General features: G+C 36.6%; 2 protein-coding genes across 3 annotated transcripts; one reads left to right on the top strand and one right to left on the bottom strand.

Moving 5' to 3' along the window:
• The first annotated feature begins 3,641 nt into the window (after positions 1–3,641).
• On the top strand, positions 3,642–9,309 carry stard14 (START domain containing 14). 2 transcript variants are annotated; one of them, XM_048176590.1, is made up of 7 exons: positions 3,642–3,917; positions 4,076–4,263; positions 4,572–4,719; positions 4,985–5,088; positions 5,712–5,829; positions 5,930–5,982; positions 8,130–9,309. In XM_048176590.1, exons 2-7 carry the CDS (start codon positions 4,078–4,080, stop codon positions 8,334–8,336), a joined length of 816 nt encoding a protein of 271 aa, XP_048032547.1. In that variant the 5' UTR covers positions 3,642–3,917; positions 4,076–4,077; the 3' UTR covers positions 8,337–9,309. The 2 variants fall into 2 exon arrangements, with proteins under 2 accessions (XP_048032547.1, XP_048032546.1); XM_048176589.1 differs by lacking the exon at positions 3,642–3,917 and having other exon boundaries at positions 3,949–4,263.
• A 704-nt stretch (positions 9,310–10,013) lies between these two features.
• Positions 10,014–12,061, bottom strand: pdzd11 (PDZ domain containing 11). The gene is made up of 6 exons (XM_048176930.1): positions 11,956–12,061; positions 11,472–11,574; positions 11,251–11,391; positions 11,068–11,166; positions 10,918–10,978; positions 10,014–10,754 (listed from the first exon to the last, which is right to left on the bottom strand). Exons 2-6 carry the CDS (start codon positions 11,562–11,564, stop codon positions 10,720–10,722), a joined length of 429 nt encoding a protein of 142 aa, XP_048032887.1. The 5' UTR covers positions 11,565–11,574; positions 11,956–12,061; the 3' UTR covers positions 10,014–10,719.
• Positions 12,062–14,393: the final 2,332 nt, after the last annotated feature.

Below are 14,393 nucleotides of genomic sequence, written 5' to 3'. Positions count from 1 at the left end.
ACTTTTACATTTACTGGGCTTTGTTTGTTTTTATTAATTTTGATGAATACTTAATCAGTTTGCGTGCAAATGAGATTAGTAAATGCTCACATTTAGGCCCCATTTACACTGCACGGTTCAAGTGACCCAATTCCGATTTTTTCCTCCCATGTGGCACAGATCGGATATGAGTCACGACCGTGTAAGCAGGAAAAAAGCGCATGGATTCCGATTTTCACAGATCGGTTTCAGGCCTCATTCATATGTGGTTATAAATCAGATATGAATCGGATACGTGCGTTTGCGCCTGCAGTGTAAGCGGACAGATCGGATATTCCCCTGTAAATGCGACTCCTGCGTCATTGAAAAGTGAGGGTTTTTTAACATTTCGCGGTACAGACATACCTATAACAAACGGAACATCTCTAGTTGACTGGCAGATTATTAATTTAATTTGTTTGTGTTAAATAAAAGGCGATCTGACGTTGAAATGTGTTGCTCTTCAAATCACACTGAGTGTTCGTTGTCACTGTTGTCAGTGACGACGGCTCGTGCACAGACGCGCGCTTCAGTCCCTATTCGTTCCATTGAAACCACAAAATAAAAAGCACACAAACTTGCACCTGCCCTTGATATACAATCACTGATGAATGCATTTGTTTTAATGACAAAAAAAAAAAAAAAAAAAAAACCTAGTATAGGATGGCGGATTCGAGCCCAAGAAGCTGTGAATATCTACCCGTACCCGAGTATTCTTCAACTCACACGCTTCCAGCAGAGCTGCGTACGTATACTGTCGTGAAGAATTTGTATTATTTTTATGCAGGGATGTAACTATTGCATTAAAAGGGTTTCTATATGAATTCATGTCAATAAATTAAGCTCAATGTACCATTGAAATTGATTTGTGATGTCAAATAGGCTATTTTTGGTACGTTTCGCCAAGTGCAGTGTAAAAAGGACACATCCGATACAGGTCACTTTTAAAAGAAATGTAAGCACGTCGTCCAAAAAAATCGGATATGGTCAAAAGATCGGATCTGTGCATTAAGACTTGCAGTGTAAATGCGGCCTTAGTCTAGAACTACGATAACCGTCATGTTTATACACAATGCCTCTGCATTTACGCTGCCTTCACGTGCTATATGAAATTTGATAATTCCCACTTCTGAAGTCGTGATAACGAGCTCATCGCATTCAAGTTTCGACATGAGAGGGCGTTCATGTGGAATTTTTACCAAGGAAACTCGTATTTACGATAAGTCCGAGAGCACTTGAAGGCAGCATTAGTCATGAGGCGCTGCGCAGGCCATTCGGCGTATGACATCAAAGTACCGCGAGAGCGATTCGAAAGCATAAGTATTCGTATGCTCTCTAAACGCTCTCGCGGTACTTTGATGTCATACGCCGATCGGTCTGCGAAGCGCCGATGCATCTCGAACAAGCCTATAGTTATGAAGCCCCAGACATGACGCATGACATGCAGGAAAAAAATAGTAGGCTAAATCATACGCACGATTTATTAATTCGTTCCCTCAATTTACTAAAACGTGCGCACGATTTACTATTTCGTTACCTCAATTTATAAATCATGATTTATAAATCGAGGGAATGAAATAGTAATTTGTGCACACATTTTAGTAAATCGTGCGCATGATTTAGTAAATTGAGGGAACGAATTAGTAAATTGTGCACACAATTTAATTGTTTTTCTTGCATGTCATGTGCGGGGCACCGTATATAATTTCTTTAAACAATGGAGACAGAAAAGCTGTCAGTCAATAGTACAATGGAAAACTTGCGTTACTTATTTGAAAAAGTAACTCAGATATTTTGTTGTAAATGTAAAAGTAATGTGTTACTTTACTAGTTACATGAAAAAGTAATCTGATTACGTAACTCAAGTTACTTGTAATGTATTACCCCAACACTGAATATTAGAGTCCATGAAACCAGTATGATTTGAGTCCCTCTGACATTTTTTAAGTGTATTTTATCTATTGGGTCACCAAAATATATTTTTAAAAGCTTTTTGTATTAATTGAAATGTCTCCTTTAATAATGTTTAAAAACATGACATACATTTTATCTTCATATTAGAAATTATTTTGTTTTTTTCAGTTGACACCACCTATTTTGTCATGTCCTTCAAGGCCTTCTATGAAAGTGTACATTTGATATGAATAATAAAATGAGAAAAAAAGTCCATACATTTTGCCATTCCCATAAATATCCATCTGTGCTTTTTTGCTGGTACTGGTTTTTTTTTGTTTTGTTTTTTTTTTGTTTTTTAAGTAAATTCATGATTATTCATTCAAATCACATTATTTAGTTCCGTACCTCAGTAACCCTTCAAACCCGTTACACAAACCATTCTCCCCCTATAAAAATAATGAACTGATACTTATGTGACATCATTAATAGGAAGTGACATCATAGAAGTCTTCTGAACAACATTGTGAGCAGACACAGGCGAGTTACCACTTTCTTTAATAATTATAACTAAATTATGTTGTGAAAATGTGTTTGTCAAGCTTAACAACTCAACACCGTTACATCAATTAAAGATAGAAAACTATAACTTGTTAAAATTATCTTTGTCATTTCAACATTATTCATGATTTCTTAATATCATGCAAGCCATGCGCTCTCTATTTATTCACTAGATTTAGAGCAGTGGCCAATTTGGGCAAGTTTATGAAAAAGTAATTTAAAGTTAGTTAAATTCTGTCTGGAGTGTTCAGAGCAATCATAAGAATACTGATTTTAGTTCAAATTCTGAAGTTAAAACTTTGATCAAAAATGATGAGGTTGCTGTCATAAAAAGTGCCCATTTCAGGCTTTAGTATAGCAAAAGTGTGAGATTTTATGTAACTTTTATATTTGCAATTACTGAATTATTGTGAGGGACATCTGGTTAATAGGAAAATGTTGATTTTATCACAAATACATTTTATAATAATATTCAGAGAGCTCCCATAGTGTCAATACCTTAAAATAATGACCAATAATAATAGGGATTTGATGCCTGAGATAGGAAAATATGTTTTTCTGGAAGTTAAGTATGTCATTAATGCTGTGGGGTGTTCATAATACATTTTGGTAAAAAATCTAAAAATATGTAAGTCCAAATCGTACCGGTTTTGTGGAATAACTCATTAGCATTAATAATAGACCAAAACTATATATATATAATTTACAAGATAAATAGTAAACTTTAAAAAGTAAAGTTTATGTTTACTATAGTTTTATATACTTTTCTAATTGTTTTTGTTTTTTCATCAAAACATGCATACCAGTACTATCTGCAAGTTAACCCTTTTTATTTGTAAAAGAATTATTATATAATTCTTCATTAGAAGACCAGTATTGTGTTTTAACCCATATATAGGCCTATAAGAATATTTATTTATACTGCGTAGTAAGCAAAATGTTAAATAATCTTATGAAACGCTTTCATATTTTTAAACTCTGAAGTCGTCTTTGGCCCACTTGTCTATATACAACACAAAGAACAGAAACAGCCATGCAATTCAGTTTATTTTTGATGACACACTGCGCAAGCCTGTTGAATGATGTGCCGGTGATTTGAAGGGTTTCGGTCGTGAACACAAGGCGGAGTTCACAGCTCGTTTTAGGGATTCCGTTATGAATTAATCATGCAAATCAGTGTAGCAGCAGCAGAGACCACAGGACCCGCACCCGAATAATGACCAATCAAAATGGGCGGTCCGATAAACCCAGTTTGTACCAGTTTGTCAACAACAGTTCTCACTTGACTACATAGCCATTGGTTATAAAACAAGCTCATGTCACTGTGTTAAATCACTGTCGTTCAGAGCTGACTGACTAGCTGCGCACTTTGCAGTGTTGTAATACACCTGTTCTACTCCCGGAAGTGGTGACGAGATTTTTCCACGCGCAAGCGTTGACGCCAGGTAAGGAATTTGTGAGAAAAATCTTGTCGAGCTTGAAATGTTAATCTGTGACTACTATAACTGCGCATCATCTTTAGCGAACAGAACAAAGTTATTGAGCCTTGGTGGAAGATCTGTATTTCTCGCGGTGAAAAGTATTGGTGAAATTATCGTTTCAGGTATGTCTCGCAGTTCGGGAATCATTCCAGATGAATCCATGTTTAATGAGTTCAAAAGACAATGCTTGTCTACCGAGAATTGGCTCAACAAGTATGATAAGAATGACATGGAGGTCTGGGTCGAAGTGGCCCCTTTATCTACGACTACAAGCAACAAAGGAAACTTAGCAAAAGTGCACAAAATCAAGGTAAGTATTATGATATGTGTGTGTGACAATATATTGTTTTGATTTATCTTTAAAAGTTATAGTGTCAATGTTACATTTTAAAACCATTTAAACCAGTGGTTTCAAACTTTACACAGAACATTTTAGTAGGAACATTGATTTTACTACATCATCAGGTTAGACGTGATTTAATAGTAGTCTGTATGAACCCCCAGTAGATCACAATCTTTTTTCTTTCTTTCTATTATTTTAGTTTAATTTACATGTCTAGTCCTGTGTGTACTGCTGCCATAACAACACTGATACAAATGTGTTTGTTTCCAATACAGTGTAGAATGAACATAAAGGATGTATCGGCTGCCACCATGTATGACGTGCTTCATGACAGTCAGTACCGGAAGTCTTGGGACCCTACGATGCTTGAGAGTTTTGACATCGCTCGCCTGGCTCCCAATGCTGATGTGGGCTACTATTCATGTGAGTCATGACATTTTTGAGGGTTATTATATTAGTTCTTTTGGGCTTTTGTTAGTGTCAGTGGTAGTTCACCTAACAATGTGACTGCGTCAGTGCAGTGGCTTATCACATGGCAGGGCTGAAGATAAGCCTCCTGGGACCATGTTTTTGTGTGTATTTATAGTCAACACCAAGATTATTTTGTTCCTCTTTTTCTGTCACGGGCAGTGAAGTTGTGTCTGTTTATGGGCCTACATGTCATACAAATTTTTTCTTTTATTCTCAGGGATTTGTCCGAAACCCTTGAAGAACAGAGATGTTGTGACTCTGCGCTCATGGCAGGCGTCTGAAAATGAGTATGTGATCATTAACTTCTCAGTGAAACATCCGGTACGTCTTTTATTTACTTAAACCTTCTATTAAATGAATGTCTATATAAAGCTAGAGGGCTGGAAATATCAGATTTACTTAAAGGGATAGTTCACTCAAAAATGAAAATTCTGTTATTTACTCGCCCTCTAGTTGTTCCAAACCTGTATAAATTTCTTTGTTCTGCTAAACACAAAGGAAGATATTTGGAAGAATTATCGTAACCAAGCAGATCTCGGCCCCCATTGACTACAATAGTAGGAAAAAAACATACTATGAAAGTAAATGGGGGCCGAGATCTGCTTGGATACAGTCGTTCTTCCAAATATCTTACTTTGTGTACAGCAGAACAAAGAAATTCATACAGGTTTGGAACAACTTGAGAGCGAGTAAATGACAGAATATTCATTTTTGGGAGAACTGTCCCTTTTAAACGTTAAATGTGTAGTCGGCACCACTAGTGGTACCAAATGGAATTGCAAAAATAATGACTGTTTTCAAACAAGTTTTCACCAATCCAAATTCACATCATTGTAGGAGAAAATATTGTAACATTAAATATTATACTCATTATTTTATTATAATAAATAATATAATGTATTAATATGTACATTTAAAAATTATACGAATGCCTTTCATTTTAGAAATATCCCCCACGAAAAGATCTGGTAAGGGCCGTTTCCCTTCTGACGGGTTACTTGATCAAACCAACGGGGCCCAAGAGCTGCACTTTCACATACCTCTCACAAGCTGATCCCAGAGGTATGAACTGATTCGCTGCTCCTTTCGAAATGTTACCCGTCATTCATTTACATTGTAAGACTTTAATTTTATTACCTTTTTTTTTTTTTTTATCTTTTAGGGTCTCTTCCCAAGTGGGTTGTCAACAAAGCATCTCAGGTCCTGGCTCCAAAAGTAAGCAAACATGTTTAGTCCCTTACTACTGTTTCTGTCGATTATAATCTTTATGGATGCGAGTATCTTTTTATGTGGGTCTGTGTTTAAGGTTTGTGAAATCATAATTGTTACCATGGTAACCTACTGGAAGATCTTGTACTGAAGACGCTCACGCAGCACTTGCTGTGCCAAATTGAAACTTGTTTATCTTGTTCTGTCTGTAGGCTGCATGACTACAGTCATTTTTTTTATTTACAGAAGTGTGTGCTACTTAGGCTCCTATTAAATGCAAATCTCTTCTTTGTTAATCATTTTTGATTATGACTGCCACAATTAGACTACACTTTTTAGAAATGCCTTTTAATAATGCTTTAGCCCTCATCAAGTGTTCAGATTGATATCTAAAGATAACTAGGGTGAAGATGTTCTTCTGATTAAGAACAAGAAGTCAGTGGCTTTTTTGCTGTTCGTTTCATAGTCTTGTGTGGAATTACAGCATATGGTTGGGCTGTTTGCGGTGTTACCAGACAGTATCTCTGTCCAAAGGGCACACTGATAACATAGTCTATACATCACACTTGGTGTGTTATACACTATTATTGAAATCCGAGGTGTTTGTCTTTCCACTGACCATTGATTTTATTAACATCACACATATACTCAAAAATGTTTGGGAAATAAGTCTCTAATGCTCCATTTATTTGATAATACAGTAATATTGTGAAACTATTTTAATATTATTTTTAAAATGTAATGTATTCCTGATGGCAAAGCTGAATTTTCAGGATCATTACTGCAGTCTTCAGTGTCACATGATCATTCAGAAATCATTCTAATATGTTAATAATACAGTTGAGCTGCTTCATATTTTGTGGAAACTGTGATTTTTTTTTTTTTTTTTTTTTTTTTTTTTCTGTGAAAGTTCAATAGAAAAGCATTTATATTTGTAACCATGTAGAAGGAACATGGTACAACCATGTTATGTGTCTAAAAGGAGGAGGATGAGGAATTTTTTGATTATTTATGGACACTTAAAGGGTTAGTTCACCCAAAAATGAAAATTCTGTCATTAATTACTCACCCTCATGTCGTTCCACACCCATCATTCATCTTCAGAACACAAATTAAGATATTTTTGATAAAATCCGATGGCTCAGTGAGGCCTGCATTGCTAGCAAGATAATTAACACTTTCAAAGCCCAGAAAGCTACTAAAGACTTATTTAAAACAGTTCATGTGACTATAGTGCCTTAATGTTATGAAGTGACGAGAATACATTTTGTGCACCAAAAAAAAAAAATATCGACTTTATTCAACAATATCTAGTGATGTGCGAAAACACTGCTTCATGAAGCTTCGAAGCTTTACGAATCTTTTGTTTCGAATCACTGATTCAGAGCGTGTATCAAACTGCCAAAGTCACGTGAACCATTAAAATTTCAAAACATTTATGATGTAATGTAGCCTTGTTTACTGAAATCACGTGACTTTGGCAGTTTGATACACGCTCTGAATCACTGATTCGAAACAAAAGATTCGTAAAGCTTCGAAGCTTCATGAAGCAGTGTTTTGAAATTGCCCATCACTAGATATTGTTGAATAAAGTCGATATTTTGTTGTTTTTGGTGCACAAAATGTATTCTCGCCACTTCATAACATTAAGGTTGAACCACTGTAGTCACATGACCTGTTTTAAATATATCTTTAGTAGCTTTCTGGGCTTTGAAAGTGTTAATTATCTTGCTGTCAATGGAGGCCTCACTGAGCCATCGGATTTTATCAAACATATCTTAATTTGTGTTCCGAAGATGAACGATGGGTGTGGAACGACATGAGGGTGAGTAATTAATGACAGAATTTTCATTTTTTTAATGAACTAACCCTTTGAGTGGGTTGTTTCCTGTTTAGTAATGTTAACAAAATAACACCTCATTACCTTTAGTTACCCCGCCAAAAATTCAGAAGACCGAGAAACACAGCTTATTTATAACTATGCCTGAGCAAAAAGACCTACTGCAATCTGAGTCATTGCTCAGCCTGAAAATGAGGTTCAACTGGATTCCACATCATTGTTTGGGTTACACAAGACTGAAAAACGAGCAAAGTTCAGTGTCTCTTCCGCTGATACTCGTGCCGCTCCCTCACCCGCTTCTGTCATTCCACAGGTCTTAAGAAGCGTTCATAAAGCCGGTCAGAGCTACCCCGCATGGAAAGCAGCAAATTCTCCCGATCATAAGCCGTGGCTGTACCCCATACAGAGTGAACTGTCCATGATGGATCCAGCAGAGCTGTCCATTCAGCGTGGAGACTCGCTCGAGAACGTGGATGAGAGCTCGTCCAGGGATGTTCAAGAGAACGAGGACAGCAGCTAAAACGGCCCAAAGAAAAGGCGACATCTAAACAGATAGTCTTTAACTCTGGTCCATGTCACAGGGTCAGTCTCTTAACTCTCACCCCACTATTGATTTCAGCATTCCTCCCTCCCGCTCACGGAGTAAGAGTTTACAATCACTGTGCTAAACTTTCCTTTATTGATGTCTGGGTTTCTTAAGGGCATCACATGTGACATAATGGTGCTTACTTGAACAAGGGAAAATACTATGCAGTTCTGCTTCTTAACTTCATTTCGCCTTTTGAAGGTGGTTCATTGTCTTAAATGACTTTTTTGTTTGTTTGTTTCTGTAATTTATTACTAATTATTGGTTTAGATGAAGCTACACCTAAATTGTGTTATTGACATGCAGGTGAATATTGTTTGTTTGTTTCTTTATTAATATAGTCAAACATGTTTAATCCTTATTTTAAATCTCCATGGTAGGGGAAAGGTTCCTTGCAGTGTCATCCTTTTTATGTTTGTGTATTTGTGTCTGTGCCTTTTCAAAGAGCTGTGTCTGTATTGGCATGTGTTTAAATGATTGACACCAAGCAACCATGGGAGAAAACCTGTGTGTAATGGCTTTGTAATATGACCAAATCAGTCCAAGACACAATGTGGAATTACCTCAAGATTTATTACTTGAAGTGGTATTAGTTCATTTGCCTGTAACAGGCAAAGGTAAACAGAGAAATGCAATGATAGAGCTGTTCTGTACTTCTCAAATATCTATGTATTTGGCCCTTGAACATGAAAGAAAATGGCATGTTAACAACAGACATTTGCACTATAGGTTGCAAAGATACCCAGATTTATGACATGATATTTTTCTTTCTGAGGATGGATGGATGGATGAATATGTAAATTTGTGTTTAAGAACTTGAATTTCATATATATGAAGTCCTAACTCACTAAAGGGTAATATTGTTTTATAACTTTTAAGTTTTTTAATAAATTTGTTCAGAAATGTCTTTTGAAGGCTGTTTTTTTTGGTCTAATAAGAATGTTGCAATATGATAGGTTTATTATTAGCACTGCACAATAGCAGTTCATATTAGCAGTAGTAAATATTTGCTTATAAACATCCTTCTGTTCCATTGAGTTCCAGTGACACAATAAAAGGTACACTTGAATTTTGTGTAATAAAATAATGTAATTCAATAATTTAGTTGAATTTTTATAGGACTTATTATATATTACTTAATATTTATAGTACCACTAGTTGATACAATATGTGACCCTGGACTAGTCATAAGTCACACAGGTATATTTGTAGCAATAGTCAACAATACAATATATGGGTCAAAATTATAAATTTTTCTTTTATGCCAAAAATCATTAGGATGTTAAGTATAGATCATGTTCCATGAGTATATTTTGTAAATTTCCTACCATAAATATATCAAAAAAATATTTTTGTGGTGGATCTGCATTGCTAAGGACTTCATTTGGACAATTCTAAAGGCGATTTTCTCAATATTCAAATAGTTGTATCTCAGCCAAATATTGTCCTATCATAAACCATACATCAATGGAAAGCTTATTTATTCAGAAATAAAATGACCCTCATGACTGGTTTTGTGGTCCAGGGTCACAAATATTAACATTTAACTATTAACATTTAGTTACCAGATCAGAGAATATATTCACTTTACATCCCACCCACACTTTGAGCTTTTTCTCCATACATGTTTATTTAAAAAAATGAGCTCAAGTATTTGCACATGAACAGCACTTTTTGCATGAGCATACTGATTTAATGACAATTAGTCAGTAGCAATGTGTTTATCAGCAGGACATCAGTTGATTCGATTATTAAACAAATAAGTGCTTTGAATCATAAAGCACAATTGAAATGTAATCACAAAAAAAAAGAAAAAGTTGATAAAATAAAGAATTTGATATATTAGACATTAATATTAGTGTCATTCAACTAATGCCTCTAAGTGAAGATATCATAATAGCAGATCATAATTTATTCATGTACCCTTTGTCCTATAACAGTATATAGTTATTTCATTCAATAAATAACACTTCTACCATGTTTTCTTTTTATATGCATGATATATCCCATAAAATATGCTTATTTTCCCAGAGGAATGGGATGAGAGAAAAGACAGGGAGGAAAGAATCTGGAAATATTACCAGCTGCATTCAAAACTTGCACAGCTCAAAAAACAGATGCCTGAAAACCTCCAATATGGGTGAAGAAGCTTTGAATCATCAGGCATGTTCTGAAGTGTTTGAAGATGATTTCTTTGAGCAGTATTTTAGTCCGAGACCATCGTTAGTAGGAGGAAGATGATGCAGAGAAGATGAAAGTTTCGCTGACACACCGACGCCTCATCAGCTGCTTCAGTCGTGATGGTCAGTTCTGCCACCTAGTGTACAGTCCTCTCCTTCTGTCGCTGGTAGTCTAGAAAAACAGATGCAGAACATAAATTGAATCAGTTAACAGCAGTATCTAAATTAAAATAGGCTAAGCTATATATACCTAGAATAGAAAGAAAGGAATTCACAACAGGGGCGTATTGAAAACATCAAGTTTGTATCTCAAGGGAAGGATGTATATAACTCACTATAAGGGAAGTATCGGACCTTCATCAAAATCTCTCTTGCCGTCTTTAAAATCTCCACAGCCTACGAGAAATCAAGAACACACTAATTCTGTTTAGAGAAGGAGTTATCCAGCATGTTTCTGTCTCTTGGATGGACATCTCAAGTCTTACCCTTGAATGCTCAATATCTTGAAAGTCCACATCATTGACAGAAAGCACCTGATCACCCTCTTGTAGTCCTGCCCTGTGGGCATCTGAATCTGGGACCACCTGCCAAAACATTTTGAACAAGACCAACATGATGATGAAAGCAGTTCTTCTGATAAACAAAGAAGGTTTTAATTGACAACTCACCTTTGAAATAAATATACCAAGCTGCGAGGCTTTTCCTCCACGGATATTGAAGCCCAGTTGTGCTCCAGGGGGCTTTTTTAAGACTATAGTGCGAGGTAGGAAATGAGTGAGCTCATTGTTATAGTCGGGGTGATGTATCCTCTGATTATAAGGAAGAAAAATAAAAATTAGGTCAATATGATTACAAAAGTTGAAAACATGCATTCGTAGTGTTGAAGCACCTCTTGTGGAGGGATCCATGCAGGGGGGCTCTCATAGGATGGAAGAAACACTACTGGCAGTTGATAGTCATCGTATGGAATCTTTTGGTCCATGTTTTTCGAGCTAGAAATTGAAGATTATGTCCATCGTCAGATTATCCTCGATTTTTTTTTAACTAAGTGTAAAGACTCTGCTCTATTTTTACAGACTAAATGAAGTTCTTTACAAAACTATGACTATACTGATGACTAAAGCATGAAATGACCAATGATTTCTAATTAAAGAGATGTAAATACACTCTCTACGGTTCTCATTGTACAGGCTAGCTTGCTAACACTCAACAATAAACACAAGATGCGCTGCACAATGAGCCACAGCCATGAAAAATTATCAATACGCTACGCGAATAAACTGACGTTGCAGATATGCTCGTACTAAAATGAAAGACAAGTAATAATTACAGCTGCTTTTGCTCGATAGTTTTGTTTTTATCTGTCAACTCACCAAGAACTCTTCGAGAGAACATTAGCCCCGCCCTCTTAGAGATCACGTGACCAGCACTTTTTTTTTTTTTTCTTCTTCTCTTGATTAATGTCGGATTTGAGGTGCATACCGCCACTTAATGTACAGGAGTGTGTAACATCATGTCGTTTAAAAGATTTAGTTCACCCAAAAATGAACATTCTGTCATTAATTACTCACCCTCATGTCGTTCTACACCCTTAAGTTCATCTTCGGAACACAAATTAAGATATTTTTGATGGTATATGGCCATAGACAATAATATAATCACCACTTTCAAGGTCCAGAAAGGTACTAAAGACATAGTTAAAACCGTCGACGTGACTGCAGTGGTTCAACCTTCATTTTATGAAGCGACGAGAATACTTTTTGTGCACAAAAACAAAACAAAAATAAAGACTTTATTCAACAATCTCTTCTCTTCCCCTGTCATTATCCTTACGCAGCAGGGCCGGGTCTAGGGGGGGCTAGGGGGGCATTGCCCCCCAGAATTTCCTTGTGCCCCCCCAAAAATGTGCAGCCAACAATAAAAATGAATAAGCCTACATAAACATTAAAAACGTCTTATCTATTGAATAAGGATCGCCACTTTAATCACAGAAAAAAAAGTGAATATTATGCTTATAATGATATTTAATCTCACAAAAATGGACTTAAAATCCAAAAACATGCGAACTGGGAAGTAACGAACATTAATCAGAAAACACGTCGAAAACAAGTGTACACCTAATCTTCAAGCAAGTAGCCTAAAAAAAATATCACAATGAGGATCACATCTGCATCAGCCGAACATATTTTCTGCATGCTGAGATAGCTGTCAGCGAACATTTCCTCAGTAATTTCGTTAACAATGAATAATTTGAACATTATATCCAGGGGCGGTGCTAGGGGTGGGCTAAGGGGCTGGAACCCCAAATGTTTTTTCCAAAAGCCCTGAATCTTTCAGGTTTGAGGTTTCTGTGCTGCGTGTTTTAAAGAGAAGTGTGCATCCGAAAATACAATGTAGACTGAGACTCTATATCACAAATAAAAAGATGTTTGAGCCCTCTTTCATGACCAGGTACAAGTCAATGCTGTTTCTTTGTTCCATTTGCACTCTGTACATGGGTTGAAGCTCTCAGTTTTGAGCTTCCAAAGTGCACCAGACTGATGCATTTAACCTTAAAATACACAAAAATTTCTTACCGGGGGGGCATGCCCCCGGACCCCCTAGATGATGGTATATAATGTACATTTTATGAACTTTAACCAAGAATACTAAAAAACGCTCCTTTCATGTCAGTAAATTAAAATGTCATTGGACAAATATAGATTTCAGTTAAGCCCCGAATGTTTACAATGTCTGGCTCCGCCCCTTATTATGTCCATAAATAATTCACATGGCCTACATAGCCAGTACAAATTAGGCTATAGCCTATAATTTGTTAGCCACAAGACGATTCTTGATGAATCAAAAAAACAAAAAGTTAGCTATGAATATTAGCCTAGAAAATGCTGCCCTACCAAAATTTGTGATTGCCCCCCTAGTCAAGCAAGCCTAGTACCGGGCCTGTTACGCAGTTGACGCAGTGAGCACAGTGAAGGCTTTGGGTGTTTACGTCCGAACGCCGACTCATTATTGGCCAACGCTGGCGTTTACCTGGAAGCACTGGACATAATGCCGCGTTCCAGGCAACCCGTAACCCGTGTTTTTCCAACCTTCTACCCGTGAAAGTGCACTGGAACAGCAGTCAAAGCGCTTCCCACCCGTGAACTCGTACCAGATCGATGTACTCCCAGTTACGAGTTCTGACGTCACATAGCCCGTGAAACAACAATGACAGCCCCTACATATGCCATGTTTATGCAAGTGCACGGTAAAATAAAAGGTATAACAGCTTCTCTTGCCTTATGCGCCGTTTTCCTCCTCCGTTTCCCTCAAATAAGCAAGGAGTAAGCACCTTTGGCGATAGAAATAATGAATGAGCATGAGCCCCGTACGGTCCGCCATGTTGGTTTGTTTACACTTTTACGCAGTTTGGCGTGACTTTCCTGGAACGCTACAAAGTCGTGAGTCGTGATTTGAAATCGTGACTTATGGGCTCAAAAACCTGCCTGGAACGCAGCATAAACAACGTGTGAAAATGACACAGAAGAGAAGATATTGTTGAATAAAATCGTTATTTTTGCTTTGTTTTTGCACACAAAAAATATTCTCATCATTTCATAAAATTAAGGTTGAACCACTGTAGTCACTTCGACTGTTTTAACAATGTCTTTAGTACCTTTCTGTACCTTGAAAGTGATGGATGAGGATGTTTCATTTACTTCTCGGATTTTATCAAAAAATATCTTAATTTGTGTTCTGAAGATGAACGAAGGTCTTACGGGTGTGGAACGACATGAGGATGAGTAATTAATGACAGAAATTTCATTTTTGG

Source organism: Megalobrama amblycephala, linkage group LG23, assembly GCF_018812025.1.
Source record: "Megalobrama amblycephala isolate DHTTF-2021 linkage group LG23, ASM1881202v1, whole genome shotgun sequence".
NCBI classification, from domain to species: domain Eukaryota; kingdom Metazoa; phylum Chordata; class Actinopteri; order Cypriniformes; family Xenocyprididae; genus Megalobrama; species Megalobrama amblycephala.
The sequence above is the reverse complement of the archived record's forward strand: the minus strand, read 5'-3'. Positions and strand labels throughout refer to the sequence as shown.